The 15421-nt window shown below is 46.6% G+C and overlaps 2 protein-coding genes across 6 annotated transcripts in view; both read left to right on the top strand.

Annotated features, from left to right (window-relative positions):
- Nucleotides 1-10277, top strand: part of ZFAND6 (zinc finger AN1-type containing 6) — a 77206-nt gene extending 66929 nt beyond the window's left edge. For all 5 annotated transcript variants that reach the window (XM_082198819.1, XM_082198822.1, XM_082198821.1 and 2 more), the window contains 2 exons: nt 7109-7222; nt 9019-10277. In XM_082198819.1, the coding sequence (XP_082054945.1) occupies nt 7109-7222; nt 9019-9167 (263 nt within the window). In that variant the 3' untranslated portion in view covers nt 9168-10277. The remainder of the gene's footprint in view (nt 1-7108; nt 7223-9018) is intronic.
- Nucleotides 10278-12705: 2428 nt separating this feature from the next.
- FAH (fumarylacetoacetate hydrolase) overlaps nt 12706-15421 on the top strand; it is a 31160-nt gene continuing 28444 nt past the window's right edge. Inside the window, exon 1 of the mRNA XM_082198708.1 lies at nt 12706-12864. Within this exon, the coding sequence (XP_082054834.1) occupies nt 12784-12864 (81 nt within the window). The 5' untranslated portion in view covers nt 12706-12783. The remainder of the gene's footprint in view (nt 12865-15421) is intronic.

Below are 15421 nucleotides of genomic sequence, written 5' to 3'. Positions count from 1 at the left end.
AAAGCTGTTCTTTTTAAGCTACCTTTGAGAAAGAGTAAGCTTACCATAGCAGTTTTCCACCTTTTTCTACATGTTTCTGCATTCAAATGTCTGTTTATCTTTATTCTGTGTCCTAATCCTGCTCTAATAACCTCTCTTTCTTTCTTTCTCTTTTAAATTCATACTTCCATTTGCAGCTCCAGATCTTTCAACTTCATGCTGTTCTGTAAAGAGCAAGGGTGTAGCAGGAAAAACAAAAGCTTTAACCATTCAGTGCACCCTTCCTGATGTCCAGGCTTTTCATTTGCCTCCGATGTGCTTGCTGGTGGCTGTGTGTATCAAGCACCAGCCTCCCCTTTCCTTGTAAAAGATCATTTTTCTGTTCATATAAGGTACAAACAGATCAGTGGCCAGCTCCAAAGGAAATGTGCACCCAGTGGCTTGTATTAGATCTTTTTGACTTCTTCTGTGGCTAAGGGCAACCTCACACCCCCATTGCCATATCCCAGAATGCTTCTAACTCTCCTCGTTCGAGATGTAGTCTGCAGTGCAGCAGAGGAGTGTGAGCTGCTGCTGTACGGCAGGTCAGGCATCTTTTCCATCTAACCTAAGTTTTACTTCTCGCAGCATATTTCCTCCTCCCTTTAAACTGAAGATTTAACTGAAGGTACAGTGGAACCTCGGTTGTCGAACGTAATCCATTCTGGAAGACCATTCTACTTCCAAAAACGTTCGACAACCCAAGCGCAATTGCTGGTCGGCAAAATCCATTGAAAAAATAGAGGGAACTGGAGAAACGTGCCGCGGAAGCCATTCGACTTCCAAGGCATGATCGAAAATGGAAGCATTCACTTCTGGGTTTTCGGCGTTCAGGTTCCTAATTGTTCGGCTTTCAAAGCGTTCAACAACCTAGGTTCCTCTGTGCAAAGGATGGAGCTTTGGGATCTTCTGCATGCAGAACATATGCTCTTCCACTGAGCACTGCTTCCTCCTCATTTGGGAAGAAAGAACATCTAAATTCACTTTTCAGCTGCGCAGAACTCATTGCACGGTTCCTTGGATCCTGGCCAGTGCGTAAAATGTTCTTGTGTGTTAACCTACAGTTGTCCAGGATAGTCCTGAGTTCATCTGTCACCCCCTCCAATATCAGCTTGATTCAAGTATATTGTCTGTAAACAGTGAAAGTCTGGCATAAGGCAGGGGTGGGTAGCTTGTGGCCCTCTAGATGTTGAAGGACTCCAGCTCCCATCAGCCTCCCAATAGCCAGGAGCGAGAGGAATTGTGGTCCAGCAGCACCCAGAGAGAAACTCCGCGCTCTCTTTGGAACTGGGGAGCTGGTGCAGTTTTAGTAGCTAAGACCATCAGGAGAAAACCACAGTGGTGGGAATTGTAAGACAAAAACATCTCCAGAGGGCACCTGTTTGGCAATGGCTGCTGTAAATTTTTGAGCAATGTGCCCCAAACTTCTAGTACTTAGAGCAGATTTAAATTATTATTTCCTCCCTGAGTTGAAACTGGATGCGCATCGTTCGCCAGATACCTTGAGCAGGCTTGGTATCTCCATTGATACTGTCTGCTGTCCTTCGCCCTGTGCATTGTGCAGTTGTCCGTAACTCGGGTACAGGCTGGCGCTGTCTAGCCATGGGATTCCCTCCTCTATTAGCAAAAGGCTGCATCAGGGAACAGACACATCCTTACTCCCTCCTGCCAGATTGCATCTCAGTCTTGTCCGTATTATTGGGAGAGAGAGGGAAGATAAGTGCTAGGCATGGTCTTCGCCTCCGCCAATATGATATTGCTCCTTGCTCATTCAACAGGTTACCTTAATGTTCAATGCTTTCGCTCCACTGTTGTGGTCTTAGCTACACTGTTGTGGCACAGAGTTTGGTCTTTGAATTTTTTGGCTGTTCTGGAAACTGAGTCATGCCCAAATTGCTCCTCTATTCCCTGTTCCTCCTCGTGGGCTCTGGTATAATAAAACTCCTCAATCAAAGCCTTGTAACTCCAACCAGTTGCCATATTTCATCTAACTCTGCAGTTAGGTTTTCAACACTTCCCCCTCCCCTTTCTGTATTTGTCTGTCTGTCCTGGAGCTGACTTTTATGTACATTCGTCCTCCGGCAGTATTCTGCCGGGGACAATCCGTTTGTTTCGTGACGTCCAAAGGTCAGAGAAGGGAATTCTAAAAAAGTTCTTTATTAACTCAGCTGCCTAGCAGTTTCTTGCCTCTTAGGAGAGGTGTGTTGAATTTTGAATGGCTTCTCATAACAACAAAATCTCAAAGTGGTCTACAACAAGAATAAAATACAGTAATCAAATAAAATGTATTAAAAACATAAGGGTAAAAACACCCAGCCGCTAGTGCTGCACAAATGAAACTACTTCTCAGGGATGTTGGTTGCCAATCCACAATGATCACCTGCAAGCATGCAGGTCACATGGCCACACTCTTCCCCCACTAGGGTGAGGTGTTTTCTTATCTCCTTTAAAAAACAAGCGAATTCATTTTAAATTTGCATCTAAATTAGCACATGCAAATATGTGCCTTTTTGTTGTTGTTTTGGCAGTTAGCTTTCTCTTATTTTGGGGGTGTTGCACAAGTGCCCCCTCTAGCTGTTGCTGGATACGTCAGCATCGTTTAGGTTCAGGGACAAGCCAATCTTTTGGGGAGTGTGGAATAATAGGGCATAAAAAGTCGCAGTACTGCTTGGATTCGGGTCAGTCTCCCCCTGAGGATCTCTCCTCAAAACCCACCTCTTCCATGAAGGTGTTGACTTTATCCCTTGGTCCCTCACCCTGGTCCAAAACTAAGCAGACATTTTAATTGTTGCTGATATACACACACACATTTCCATTACGTCTCCATTTGTTTTCTCGCCGTACAATTGATGGCATGTTCCTGGAGCTTTGGTCCAAAGGCAGACGATGTAGCCACCTTTCAGAAGGCAAGCAAACCCGGGTCTGGCTCTTGGGGATCCTTGCAGGATATAGCAATGCAATTAAATGTATTTAAGGCTGTAAGCTCCTCAGTGCAAGAGGCTGAGAGTTCTGTTTGATTTTTCTCCTTTATTTACTCTTTAAGTTTACCCAGTTTATTCCCCCTCGACCACTTTGTTGCAGGGACCACATAATAATCGCTCCGCATTTGTAAGGAATCAATTTTATCATTGCACTTCGGAATTCCCTGCCTCTTGATATCAGGCAGGAGGCTTCACTGTACGTTTTGGCACCAGATAAAAACATTTTATGCAAGTGGTCAAGTGGGTATATACGGGGTATGCGAGTAAACTGGTCCCAAACTGTGAAGGGTTGTTACCTTGAACTTGTCCCAGTAGCGAATTGGCAACCAGCACAGGCCTCTGAGCAAAAGTGTTACATGCTGACAAAATCTCGTTCCTGGCAGCAGTTACGCTGCAGAACTCTGCACTCCCTGCAGCTTCCAGATCAAGCTCAAGGAAAGCCCCACGAAGAGCACATTGCAGTAGTCTAATCTCAAAGTAACCAATGCATGAACTACTGTTAAGGCATCAGATGTTGGGAGGGGCAGGGTTATTATTGTAAAACATTTTACCTAATCTCTGTCTTGTTTCGATCAATGACTTGCAACATGAATTTATCTCGCTTGAATAGTGATGCGCTTAGGTAATTTTAGACTCTGGTTTCTGGCACCTCTCGGGCGTGTGCCACTGTGGGCCGGCAATCTCCCTTGCCTTTACATACTTCTGAGAAAGTATGAAAACGAACATTTCAAGTCAAAATGGGTGGTGGCCAGTGTGTGCGAGTCTACACTTTTTTTTTAGCTCTATGACTCCACCTAGCTCCTAGCCGCTCAATTGCTCATGCTATGGGACAGAGCCAATTCGGATTTCCTTTTCTTCAATCCGTCTCCCATGTAGTGGCAGTGGGCCTTAAGCTTTTAAGCCAGGCCTTTACCGTTGCACAAAAATATTTTCTCAAGGGCCCTTCTGAGCTGCCCTCGCCATCTTCCTAAATCTATGAGATCAAGGGAGGCAGAGGTGTGTTTATTTGACCAACACCAGAACCAGGGACAACCCCCCAAACCAACTAGGGAGACAGCTTGCCATAGTTTTTAGCACCTCCTCAAGCACTGAATGCAGCTGTTGTCAAACAGGCATCCGTTCAGGGCTGCCCCAAGTCACCTGGTGACTTGCTGTAACAACTTCATGGTGAGTTCCGGCACCTATTTTTTCTTGGGGGGGGGGAGCACTGGCTGTAAGTAAAATGTATTGCCTTCTTTGCTGGCTCTGGGAGCTGCAACTGCTTAAGTTGTTCTAGACCAGGCAACTTAAGCCTTTTCAGAGACCCAAGACCCAAACATGCATTTGGGGACCCATTTCTCAATCTTTCACCATACATTTGCATGGTGGTAGTATGCCTGTTGCAACCCGCCTTGGATCAGACCACAGCACACTAGTGAGTCCTCGCCCAGCAATTGGAAGACCTAGGCAATCTTCAAAGATTATATTGAGGAGTTCTATGTTAGAGTTCTGTGTCTCAAGTGACTTTTAAGGCTGTCTGCAAGTACATGTTTTCAGTCTTATATAACCCCCTATTTCAGCCGTCAGTGGCCCACTTCAGATGTCATTATTTCAGTCTTATTTCAGACTAAGTGGTATTTAAGCCAATTCATGAAGACAGCTAAAACTAAAAGCGCACATTTCCAGCCTTATTGAACTGAAGTTCACACTTCTCTCTCCCTGTTTTAAAGGTGTGTGATGATTTCAGGATTATTATTATTATACTTTTATGGCATGGAGCAGATCTCCCAATGGGGTCGCATCCGCAGGAATCCCTCTTTTGCGGAGCACAGTGATCAGTTGGGGGGTAGACATAAATTACTGGCATGGTAATTATTATTTATGTCAGCCACTTTGTGAGGCTTGCCCGAAAAATGAAAATGTTTCATATATTGGGAGCTAGCTGAGGCTCGGTGGGTATTCTTTAGTTGTGATTCCTGTTGGGGTGCTCCCCTTCCTCACCCTCCCCTTTGCAGTCCCCAGCACACCCCCAAATTCTGTTCCAGGGGGCTTCCAACTTTGCCCCTTCTTTTCTGCAGTGTGCTCCCAAAACAAGACCCTTAACAGCTTGGGCCCAGGATATCTTATTCCTCAGATCCCTACCTGATCACTCCCCTAGAGTGTCGCTGCTATTGGTCCCTTGTGGCTTAGATGCACAGCTTGCTTCCACCAGGAGCCATGAAGTCAGTAATGTGGGGCTGACTCCGTGGACATCTCTCCTGGCTGAGGTCAGACAGATCCCCTCCCTTTTTAACTTTGGGTGCTTTGTGAAGACCTTTTTAGTTCAGCAGGCTTTTTAAGTAAGCCCCCCCCCCCCCCGATTTTATGGATAATTTAACTTGTGTCTTTTGTATCTGTTTTGTACCTCATTGTACACTGCTTAGAAACTATAGTGCTTTTTAAATTTGTCATTATCGATACATATCCTGTATATCAAAGATTTCAGCATAAAATTAATTGTGTTGCAAGAAACCCACAACCATGCATAAGGCTGCACATTTGGAGCTCTGTTGCTCCACTGCATAAGAAACATACCCCATTTCACCGTAAAAAATATTCTTCTGTTGCCCTCCCTCCCCTAACTCTTGCTATATTCATTTATTTAGCCGTATTACAATTTCCTATCTTTGCACAATCCGTTCTTCAACAATTGGCGTTTCTTTTTTGTTTACCTTTTTCTTTTAAAAAAACAACAACATAGGTTGTTTGCCCTTAGAATGTCCAGCTTCTCCGCAATGGAAAACAATACCTGTATTGTTTCATCTTCTGTATGAGAAATAAATGAAAAACGTGATGTTAATGTGCATTGGAATGAGGGTGAGCGAGGAGTTAAACGATGGAACACCCTCCTACAGGATTCAGCGATGGCCACCAATCTAGATGGCTTTAAAAGAGGCTGGGACAAATTCATGGCAGAGGAGGGAGGGGTTTTGTTCTACTTCCATGGTCAGAGGCAGTCATGCTTCTGAATACCAGTTACTGGAAACTGCAGGAGGGAGAGAGCGCTGTTGTGCTCTCGGCTCCTCCTTTGAGGCTTTCTATGGGCATCTGGTTGGTCTCTGGGAGAACAGAATTCTGGACTAGATGAGCCATTGGCCTGATCCACCAGGGATCTTCTTTCGTTTTTGGGAGGAGATAAAACTTACGTAATTAAGCACACCCACATACAAACACCCTGGTGCTAATCAGTATATGAATTGTTAAAAGACCTACTCCAAAGCAGTGGCTTAGCATGGGTTGCTGGTGCCCAGGGCAGGGCAAGTGTTGCACCCCTCTGGTGGACTGGGCAGCTGGGGGGAGGAAAGGGCGAGCTGGCCCAACCTCACTGGGGCATCAGCCTCACGGAGGAGGCGCTGTGCCAGCCCTGAAGGCTTGGACCGGGTGCAGCTTGCCTCCCTGCAGCTCAGGAGCTCAGCCATGCTGAGGGAGCCTGCTGTGGGTTGTCTGGTTGTGCCCATCCCATAATTTTGCACCTGAAGCCACCACCCCTCGGACCCCCGCCCACTACACCACTGCTCCAGAGGAGCCCCAAACCCTCTAGAGCAGAGTTTCTGGGGCTTCACAGGAGAGGGAGAGGAAGAGGAAGGCTTGTTGGGTGAGCAGAAGTCTGTTGTGCTTGGGCAAAGGCAGTGTTGCACACATCCCCCAAACAAGGCTGTGTATTGAGCCTCTCTGCTGGGTTTCCAGCGCATGAAGTGCTCTGTGTGCATCCAGGGGAGCAAGCGGGGTGCAGGCTTCCTGTCGAGTAACCCCTTTGGCATGGGAGATTTTCATGTGAGCAGCATAGGGCCATCATTTCCCTCTGCAAATAAATGTCCAACTGCCTCTGAATACGAAGCTAAATCTCAGTCCTCAGCTTGATTTCCACCTCTCGTGACCGGCAGAGAGATTAAACAAGGTGGTGAGTGTACGATGGAGCCTTCTGGAGTATCTGAACGATGAAGGAATCTGGTTAAAGTTCTGGACATGGCCAGGTTTGGGTCTTCGAGGGAGGAATTTAAACCCCAAGGGCGCAGGACCCGAAACTGCAAAGTTCAGATTTTTGCCTTGTCTTTATCTCTCTCGCATCTTTTTGCTCTCTTTCCCTGCAGCTTCAGCATCAGATAGCGCAGAGCCATCCTCTGAAGAACAAGAGAAATCACTCGACAAACCAAAACAGAAAAAAACTCGCTGCTTCATGTGCCGGAAGAAGGTTGGGCTTACCGGTAAGTTCCTTTTCATTTCAGTAACTTGAAATGCGAGCTGTAGATCAACAGTAAGAGCTTACTTCTGCCTTTGAAATACAGTGGTACCTTGGGTTACATACGCTTCAGGTTACAGACTCTGCTAACCCAGAAATAGTACCTCGGGTTAAGAACTTTGCTTCAGGATGAGAACAGAAATTATGCTCTGATGGCGTAGCAGCAGCAGGAGGCCCCATTAGCTGAAGTGGTGCTTCAGGTTAAGAACAGTTTCAGGTTAAGAACGGACCTCTGGAACGAATTAAGTACTTAACCCGAGGTACCACTGTAGACACGTCTGGATCCTCTAACATTGAGCTCAAACCAGCCCCTGCCTTTTACTCCCCCGTTTAGAGGAGGTGGTGCAAAGCTTGGTGATTTTGTGTGTGTCTTTTAAAGTACAGTAGTACCTTGGTTTACGAACATAATCCGTTCCAGAAGTCCGTTCTTAAGGCAAAGCATTCTTAAACCATAGCGTGCTTTCCTATAGCAGCAGGGGACTCAGTTTAGAAATGGAACACACTGAACATGTTCTGCTTCCAAGGCAAAGTTCACAAGCCAAAACACCTACTTCCGGGTTTGCAGCGTTCTTAATCCAAGTTGTTCATAAACTAAGTTGTTCTTAAACCAAGGTACCACTGTATCTTTATAGCAGCTGCTATTTGATGCATCTTATTATTACTGCTAATTACGATCGGTAGCCTGCTCTTAATTGTTAAATTGGGTTTTTATAAGACTTGTGTTTTTTTAATGCAAGTTTTATACGACTTGCGTTTTCTTTATGTAAGTTGCACATAACTTGGCAATCCACCAAGCTGAAGGGCAAGTTGTGAAGGTTCTGTGCAAGTAATAATGAAATGGTGTATTTATTATTAACATTTCTGGTGTCACGTTGTCACTGTGCCCTTCAACTAGCGATGAGCTGACAAGCAGCCTTTCAACCAGTCTGATCTGAAATGTTGTACAGAAAATTACTTTGGGGGTCCCTGCAGCACAATATACACCCAGAAGTATTGAGTCTACACTTCCAGAACTGATGCTAAATACATTACTTCTTGCAAATGAACCACCATAGCCAGTAGAGGTCCGTGAAAATTTGTGTCCTGGGCTTTTTAGACTCGTCTATTCATGTCCTGGGACATGGGTGGCACTGTGGGTTAAATCACAGAGCATAGGGCTTGCCGATCAGAAGGTCGGCGGTTCGAATCCCCGCGGCGGGGTGAGCTCCCATTGCTCGGTCCCTGCTCCTGCCAACCTAGCAGTTCGAAAGCACGTCTAAGTGCAAGTAGATAAATAGGTACCACTCCGGCGGGAAGGTAAACGGCGTTTCTGTGCGCTGCTGTGGTTTGCCAGAAGTGGCTTAGTCATGCTGGCCACATGACCCGGAAGCTGTATGACGGCTCCCTTGGCCAATAAAGCAAGATGAGTTCTGCAACCCCAGAGTCATCCGCGACTGGACCTAACAATCAGGGATCCCATTGCCTTTTACCCATGTACTATCTGAAACCAAAGGGGCACACATTGCTTTGTACCCAGGTGTGTGGCTGAAAGGACTCCCTTGGAAGGGGGTTGACTCTCCTTCCTTGGAGATTTTTAAATTGGATGGGTGGCCATCTGCTCTGGATTCTGCAGTTGAGATCCCTGCATTGCCAGATGTGAAATACATAGACATTAAATTCAGCTCTCCTGCCCCGCTAAGTGCTTTGAGCAAAGGAAGTGCACCCCACTTTCCTCCTGACCCCCAGGCCTCTTACAGCCTCCCTGTCTTCTCTCCTCCGCAGGATTTGAATGCAGGTGCGGCCACGTTTACTGCGGCGTCCACCGCTACTCAGACGTCCACAGTTGCTCTTACAATTACAAAGCGGACGCAGCCGAGAAGATCAGAAAAGAGAATCCTGTAGTCGTCGGGGAAAAGATCCAGAAGATTTGAACTGCTACACTCTAGCTGGAATATTAAACAAAAACAAAAAAAACACACAAAAAATATATGACCATCTGCAGATGAAATTGACTTGAGCTTCTTCCCCTTGCCCACCCCCTTCCCATTCTTCCTCCCCTCCTGCTTTAGTCATGCCGAATCATGCATGTCATCCGAAAGCATAGGTTCCCCCCTTTCCCTTTTAGAACATGACTAAACTTTATTGCAATGCCCCCACCACCACCACAACAGCTGAAGAGTTAAGCAACCTTTACACTTGTGAGATTCACTATAGGAGTCCCTGTGGGGCCCCGGAATAAATACGATGGCTATTCAAGTATTATCCTTTTGAAATAATTTTTAATTTTAGTTGAGTGCAGAGGGCTTTTTATAATACCGACACAGAGATATATCGGAAGGCAGCAGCGCTTTTGTTTGTATTTCTCTCTCTTCTGTTGTACTCAAACATGCATGCATTAACCTGGCCGTTTTTGTTTTCCGGGGATTTCCCCATCTCTCTCTTTTTTTGTATATAGCTTTCCTTTCCTTTTCTCTGCAGCACGATTTCCCTCTCCCCCCCCCCTCCCCAATAACGCCTCGTACGGCACAACTAGCGATCAGTAACTGAATGTATTTTAATCATTGCGGCTGCTTGGGTTTTTGTTTTTGTTTTGTTTTCCGTTCTCCTCCCCCATTAACAAAGGTTTATACATATGTTAGCATAATAGCTTGTTTGCACCCCCCACTACCTATTTATGTATGAATCATTTGTATGAGTCTGAGTGTGTGATTGAGTGAGAGAGAGAGAGAGAAAGAGAGAGAGAGAATTCTGAGATTCTAAAGTTTGTGTGTGGGATTTTTGTTTTTCCTTTTCAAAGATAACTTCTAGGATATTTCTTCCCACCCCTTTCTCCCCTGTGTGTGTGTGTGTTCTGGGACGGGGGGGAGGGAGGGTCGGGGGGGTTGTCTGCACTTCCTTGCCGACTGCAGGTTTTCTTGGGGTTTATGTTATTGGGTCCTTTATGTACACCAATATGAAGAATGATGAAGTTTTAACTGTATTGTATTTATGTTCATCCACGTCTTTAACTTTGATTAAAATAAAATTTTAAAAAATTGGGATTTGTAGGCGATGGTACTCGTTGCTTTGTACCCGGAAGGTCTCCCTCAGAAGGGGGTGGACTCTCCTTCCTTGGAGATTTTTAAGCAGAGGTTGGAAGGCCATCTGTCATGAATGCTGCAGATCAGATTCCTGCATTTCAGAGGGCTGGACTAGATGACTCTTGGAGACCCTTCCCACTCCACAACTCTGTGGATGGACTGTAGCTCAAGTGGTAGAGTATCGGATTTGCACCAGGAGGTCCCAGGTTTAATCCCCAGCACCTCCAGGTAGGACGGAGAGGGTCTGGAATCGTCATACAGAGCATCGTCTCCCCGCACTGAGCTATGGCTCAGTCTGCTTCAGTCACTCATACAGAATCTCTCTACCCTCATCATCACCACCACACCAAACTCACTTAAAGTGTGTGGCTCCCCCACCCTCCCCAGGAATTCTGGGAACAGCAGTTTGTTGGGGATGCTGGGAATTGTAGCTCTGTTGCAGCAATTCTCAACCTGTGGGTCCCCAGATCTTGTTGGACTAGAACTCCCATCATCCCTGAGCTCTGGCCTTGCTAGCTAAGGGTGATTGGAGTTGTAGTTCAACATCTGGGGACCCACAGGTTGAGAAAGGCTGGTTTAGGAGAAGTCATGTGTTTTAAATGTCTGGGGTGGAGCATTGGTCCAGGAGCACAGGTGGATGGACCCAGACCGTGTGTGGTCCTCAGACACTCTCCCTTTGGCCTGCCAAGCCCTAACACATTGGTAGGCAAGCTAAGGGCTGGGGGCCGGATGCGGCCCAATCGCCTTCTAGATCCGGCCCACGGATGGTCCAGGAATCAGCATGTTTTTACATGAGTAGAATGTGTCCTTTTATTAAAAATGCATCTCTGGGTTATTTGTGGGGCATAGGAATTCGTTTTTTCCCCAAAATATAGTCCAGCCCCCCACAAAGTCTGAGGGACAGTGGACCGGCCCCCTGCTGAAAACGTTTGCTAACCCCTGCTCTAACGCTTTCCCCGCCGTGTCCAGCTGATCAGCTATCACTTGGATGACGCGGAAAATGTCACTGTTCTCAAGACTGCGAAGCAGCTTAGGGTCCACAATCTTGCTGAACTGAAGCTCTGGGGAGCGGAGGGGGGAGGTTTTAAATAAGTGGGCATGGAATAAGTGTGCCCCCTGCGTGGTCTCACAGCAGGTGGCAGCAATTTAAAGCACAACATGAAAAACTAAAAACAACTTGCAGGAATAGGGCAGGTCCTAATCTCAGATTTTCAAAGCTAGGGTTAGAGGCTGACAGTGGCGTAGCATGGGGGTGCAGGGGGGGCCGGGCGCAACATCTGGGGGTTAGGGGGCACAAATCCACGGGTTAGGGGGGCGCAAATCCACGGGTTAGGGGGCGCAAATTACTTGCCTTGCCCCGGGTGCTGACAACCCACACTACGCCACTGGAGGCTGAGGTGCTCTTCAGCATTCACAGAAAACACTAGGGAAATTGCCACACTGCCATTATTCAATTTAATTTTTCAGTATTAAAAGACTGTTAAAAGTGATTTTAAATGTGGTGCAAGCCTATGCATGTTTACTCAGAAGCCGGTCCCGCTAAGCTAAATAGAGCTTCCCGGAAGGGTGTGTTTGGTAGTGCCAGAGTGTCCAAGCTGTTCCAAATATGTTTATCAGTTATCCTGACAACCCTGCTTGTAGGGCAGAGCAGTATTGCCCCCATATTGCAGATAGGAAGACTGACACCCCGGAATGCCTTGCCTACTGCAACCTAACGTTTTTTGTGCCTTTCCTCCCAAAGAACTCATTTGCTTGAAGGAGCTTCCCAAAGCGTTTACCTAAACGCAACTACCAAAGATCCTGTGCGTTTAAGGAATTCTTTCTGAGCTGCAATTGAGAGACAGTCGCGCTGAGACTTTGGGCTTTGCCCTGCCAATATAGGCAACGTTCAGGGCTGCTGGAGGGCTACAGCTTCCCCCGTCCTGGATTAGGCCCTGCATGGTGCAAAGGAAATTCAGGCAGCATCAAAGATGATTGGGAAAGAGACTCTCTTTTTGCCTGTGATTCCATGTCTCATGCCAGCAGCCTTCCCTCAACCTGGTGTCATCCAGATGTTTTGGGAGCTGCTGGCTGATGGGAGTTGTAGTCCAAAACATCTGGGAGACACCCAGTTGAGGAAGGCGCAGTCCAAAGTTCATGAAGTTTGGGGAAAGTGTGCCTGCCCTCCCTCAACTGCTTTTGTTATATCCTCTCCAGCCTGGATCTGGTTAGCAAATGTTTGGAAAGGGCTGGGCTGGTGGGGAGGGTGGGCAAAGGGGGATGGAGGTTGCTGTCGAGTCACGCCAAACTCTGGGATTCATTAGTTTCCTGGGCTGCCGGCAGCAACCTTCGGAAGGGGTGGTCTGCGGTTAAGGGCTCTGATTGGCTCTTTCGTACAGGGAGGGGAGGGACTTGTCAGAAGTGCAGAGGCGAATGCCACAGCTGCCGAGTCTCTTTTGACTTTCTGCGTCTGCAAGAAGGAGGTGAAATGTCGTTTATCGCTGTGGACAAGGATTCGGACTTCCCCATTCAGAACCTGCCCTATGGAGTCTTCTCCACCAAGGAGCAGGTAAGGAGGAGGCTGGCTTTGCAGGTACATTTTGGGCTATTTGTCTCTGCTCTGAGGAAACAAAGATCTGTTTGTGAGAGAGACACCATAAAGTTAAAGCACACAGAATCCTGGGAACTATAGCTTGTTAAGGGAGGGATAAACTACAGTTCCTAAGATACTTTAGGGGAAACTGCTAAATATGTGCTTGGATGTGACCATAGCTAGCAAGGCTGGGAACTTTGCTTGATGATTGCTTAGTTATAACACTGTTTATGTCTATATTGCTACATTTATATATCTCTCCCGGGAGATATATATATATATATAGTTCTTCCTGTTTTAGCCTCACAACAACCCCTTGAGGAATGATGATAAGCAAAGTCTGTTTTATTTTGACCCTTCTCTGTGCACACACTTTTAAAAGAATCACAGGGTTGTAGAGTTGGAAGGGGATCTGAGGGTCATAGAATCATAGAGTTGGAAGAGACCACAAGGGTCATCTAGTCCAACCCGCTGCTGCAAGAATCTTGCCCAACATGGGGCTCAAACCCACAACCCTGAGATTAAGAGTCTTGACGCTCTACGACTGAGCTATCACTGGTCATATGTCAATGGATGTGTGGTGGTAGCTTCAATTATAAGCTGAGCAACAACCCAAGTAGTTTGCAATGGTACCAAGAGACACTCTGTGCAGGTGGTGATTTTATCAAGAAAGACTTCATTTTGTGCCAATTAATAGATGCTCTGATTTTCTTGCTCTTCCTTCCTGCTGCTTTCCAAACATTCTTTCCGAAATTAACCTTTCCTTCCTGACTTTTTGGCAAAGATCGGTGCCTCATTTTTACCTCAATTGAGTCCTAATTTTCTGAACTTTCAAACACTGTTGGGAAAAACTGGGAGCATTTCCAGAAGAGACATTTATTGAGCATTGTTTGCAGGAATGTTAGGCAATGTAAGTTTATTTCATGAACATTTTTATTCTGATTTGTTTGTGGGGAGGTTAGATGACGATGCATCAACACTATTGTTATCCCACACTTTCCGGGGCATTTTCTTGTCCTTTTCTTTATTGCAAAACATCTTAACTTTTGGGGAAGCATTTGTCCGGCTGGGAAAGCCTGTCACAACAAAAACGTTTTCAAGTGTTTCCAGAGAGCAGATGTCTTCTGTATCTTGACAGGAATGCCGTTTCAGGGGCAGCCAAACGAAAAGCTCTGCTCCACGTCAGTGGCGTAGCATGGGGGGTGCAGGGGGGGCCGGCCGCACCGGGCGCAACATCTGGGGGGGGCGCGCTTCACGGGTTAGGGGGCGCAAAATCCACGGGTTAGGGGGCTCAAATTACTTGCCTTGCCCCGGGTGCTGACAACCCACGCTACGCCACTGCTCCATGTTACTGCAGCGCAGGCTTCTGAGATCTTTGGAACTTGCAAGAGAAACTTTCCTACAGAGTTTAGAGTGTTGGAAGGCTTGGATCACACAAAAGAAAATATTTCTTCATACAGTACAGAGTTAAACCATGGAACTCGCTCCCACTGGAGGCAGCGACGGCACCAACTTAGATGGCTTCAAAAGAGGATTAGACAAATTCATGGGGGGGGAGAGCTCCTCAGCAGGCTCTTTTCAGGTTAAGATAGGATATTTAAAGTTTTCCCAAAAGACAACATGAGGACTGTGGTTACCCAGAGGCAGCTATCAGAAAAAAATCAGGGCAGTTGGCACATATGGTTTAGCCCTCTAAGCTTCAGGTCATGCATTAACTTGTCCGTTTGCAGAAAGTCCTGCTAAGCAAACATTTTGGGATGTGTTTGTGAATATTTAGATAGAGCTAGATTTGTCTCCTGCTCTCCCCTGTCCTATGCATGTTTGGGGGAAAGGGCTGTAGCTTACCTGCCCACAGAGTGTCTCACCAGAGTAGTGCATGCTCTGGTTATCTCCCACTTGGACTACTGCAGTGTGCTCTACGTGGGGCTACCTTTGAAGGTGACTGGAAACTACAACTAATCCAAAATGCGGCAGCTAGACTTGGTGGCCACTGAGACCATATAACACCGGTCTTGAAAGACCTGCACGGGCTCCCAGTACGTTTCCGAGCACAATTCAAAGTGTTGGTGGTGACCTTTAAAGCCCTAAACGGCCTCAGCCCAGTATCCCCAAAGGAGCATCTTCACCCCCATCGTTCAGCCCAGACACTGAGGTCCAGCGCCAAGGGCCTTCTGGCGGTTCCCTCCCTGCAAGAAGTGAGGTTACAGGGAACCAGGCAGAGGGCCTTCTTGGTAGTGGCGCCTGCCCTGTGGAACGCCTTCCCATCAGATGTCAAGGAAATAAACAACTATCTGACTTGTAGAAGACATCTGAAGGCAGCCCTGTTTAGGGAAGTTTTTAATGTTTGAACTTTTATCTTGTTTTTAATATTCTGTTGGGAGACGCCCAGAGTGGCTGGGGAGGCCCAGCCAGATAGGCGGGGTATAAGTAATTATTATTATTATTATTACCTCCCTGAGACCTTATGATTAAGGGCTGTATATAAATCTAATAAATAAAAATAAACTGTTGGAAGGTTACAGCATCTGCTGTG

This window comes from Podarcis vaucheri (genome assembly GCF_965113315.1).
Source record: "Podarcis vaucheri genome assembly, chromosome: 14".
In the NCBI taxonomy this organism is placed as follows: Eukaryota; Metazoa; Chordata; class Lepidosauria; order Squamata; family Lacertidae; genus Podarcis; species Podarcis vaucheri.
This window is presented reverse-complemented; position numbering and strand designations above follow the sequence as displayed.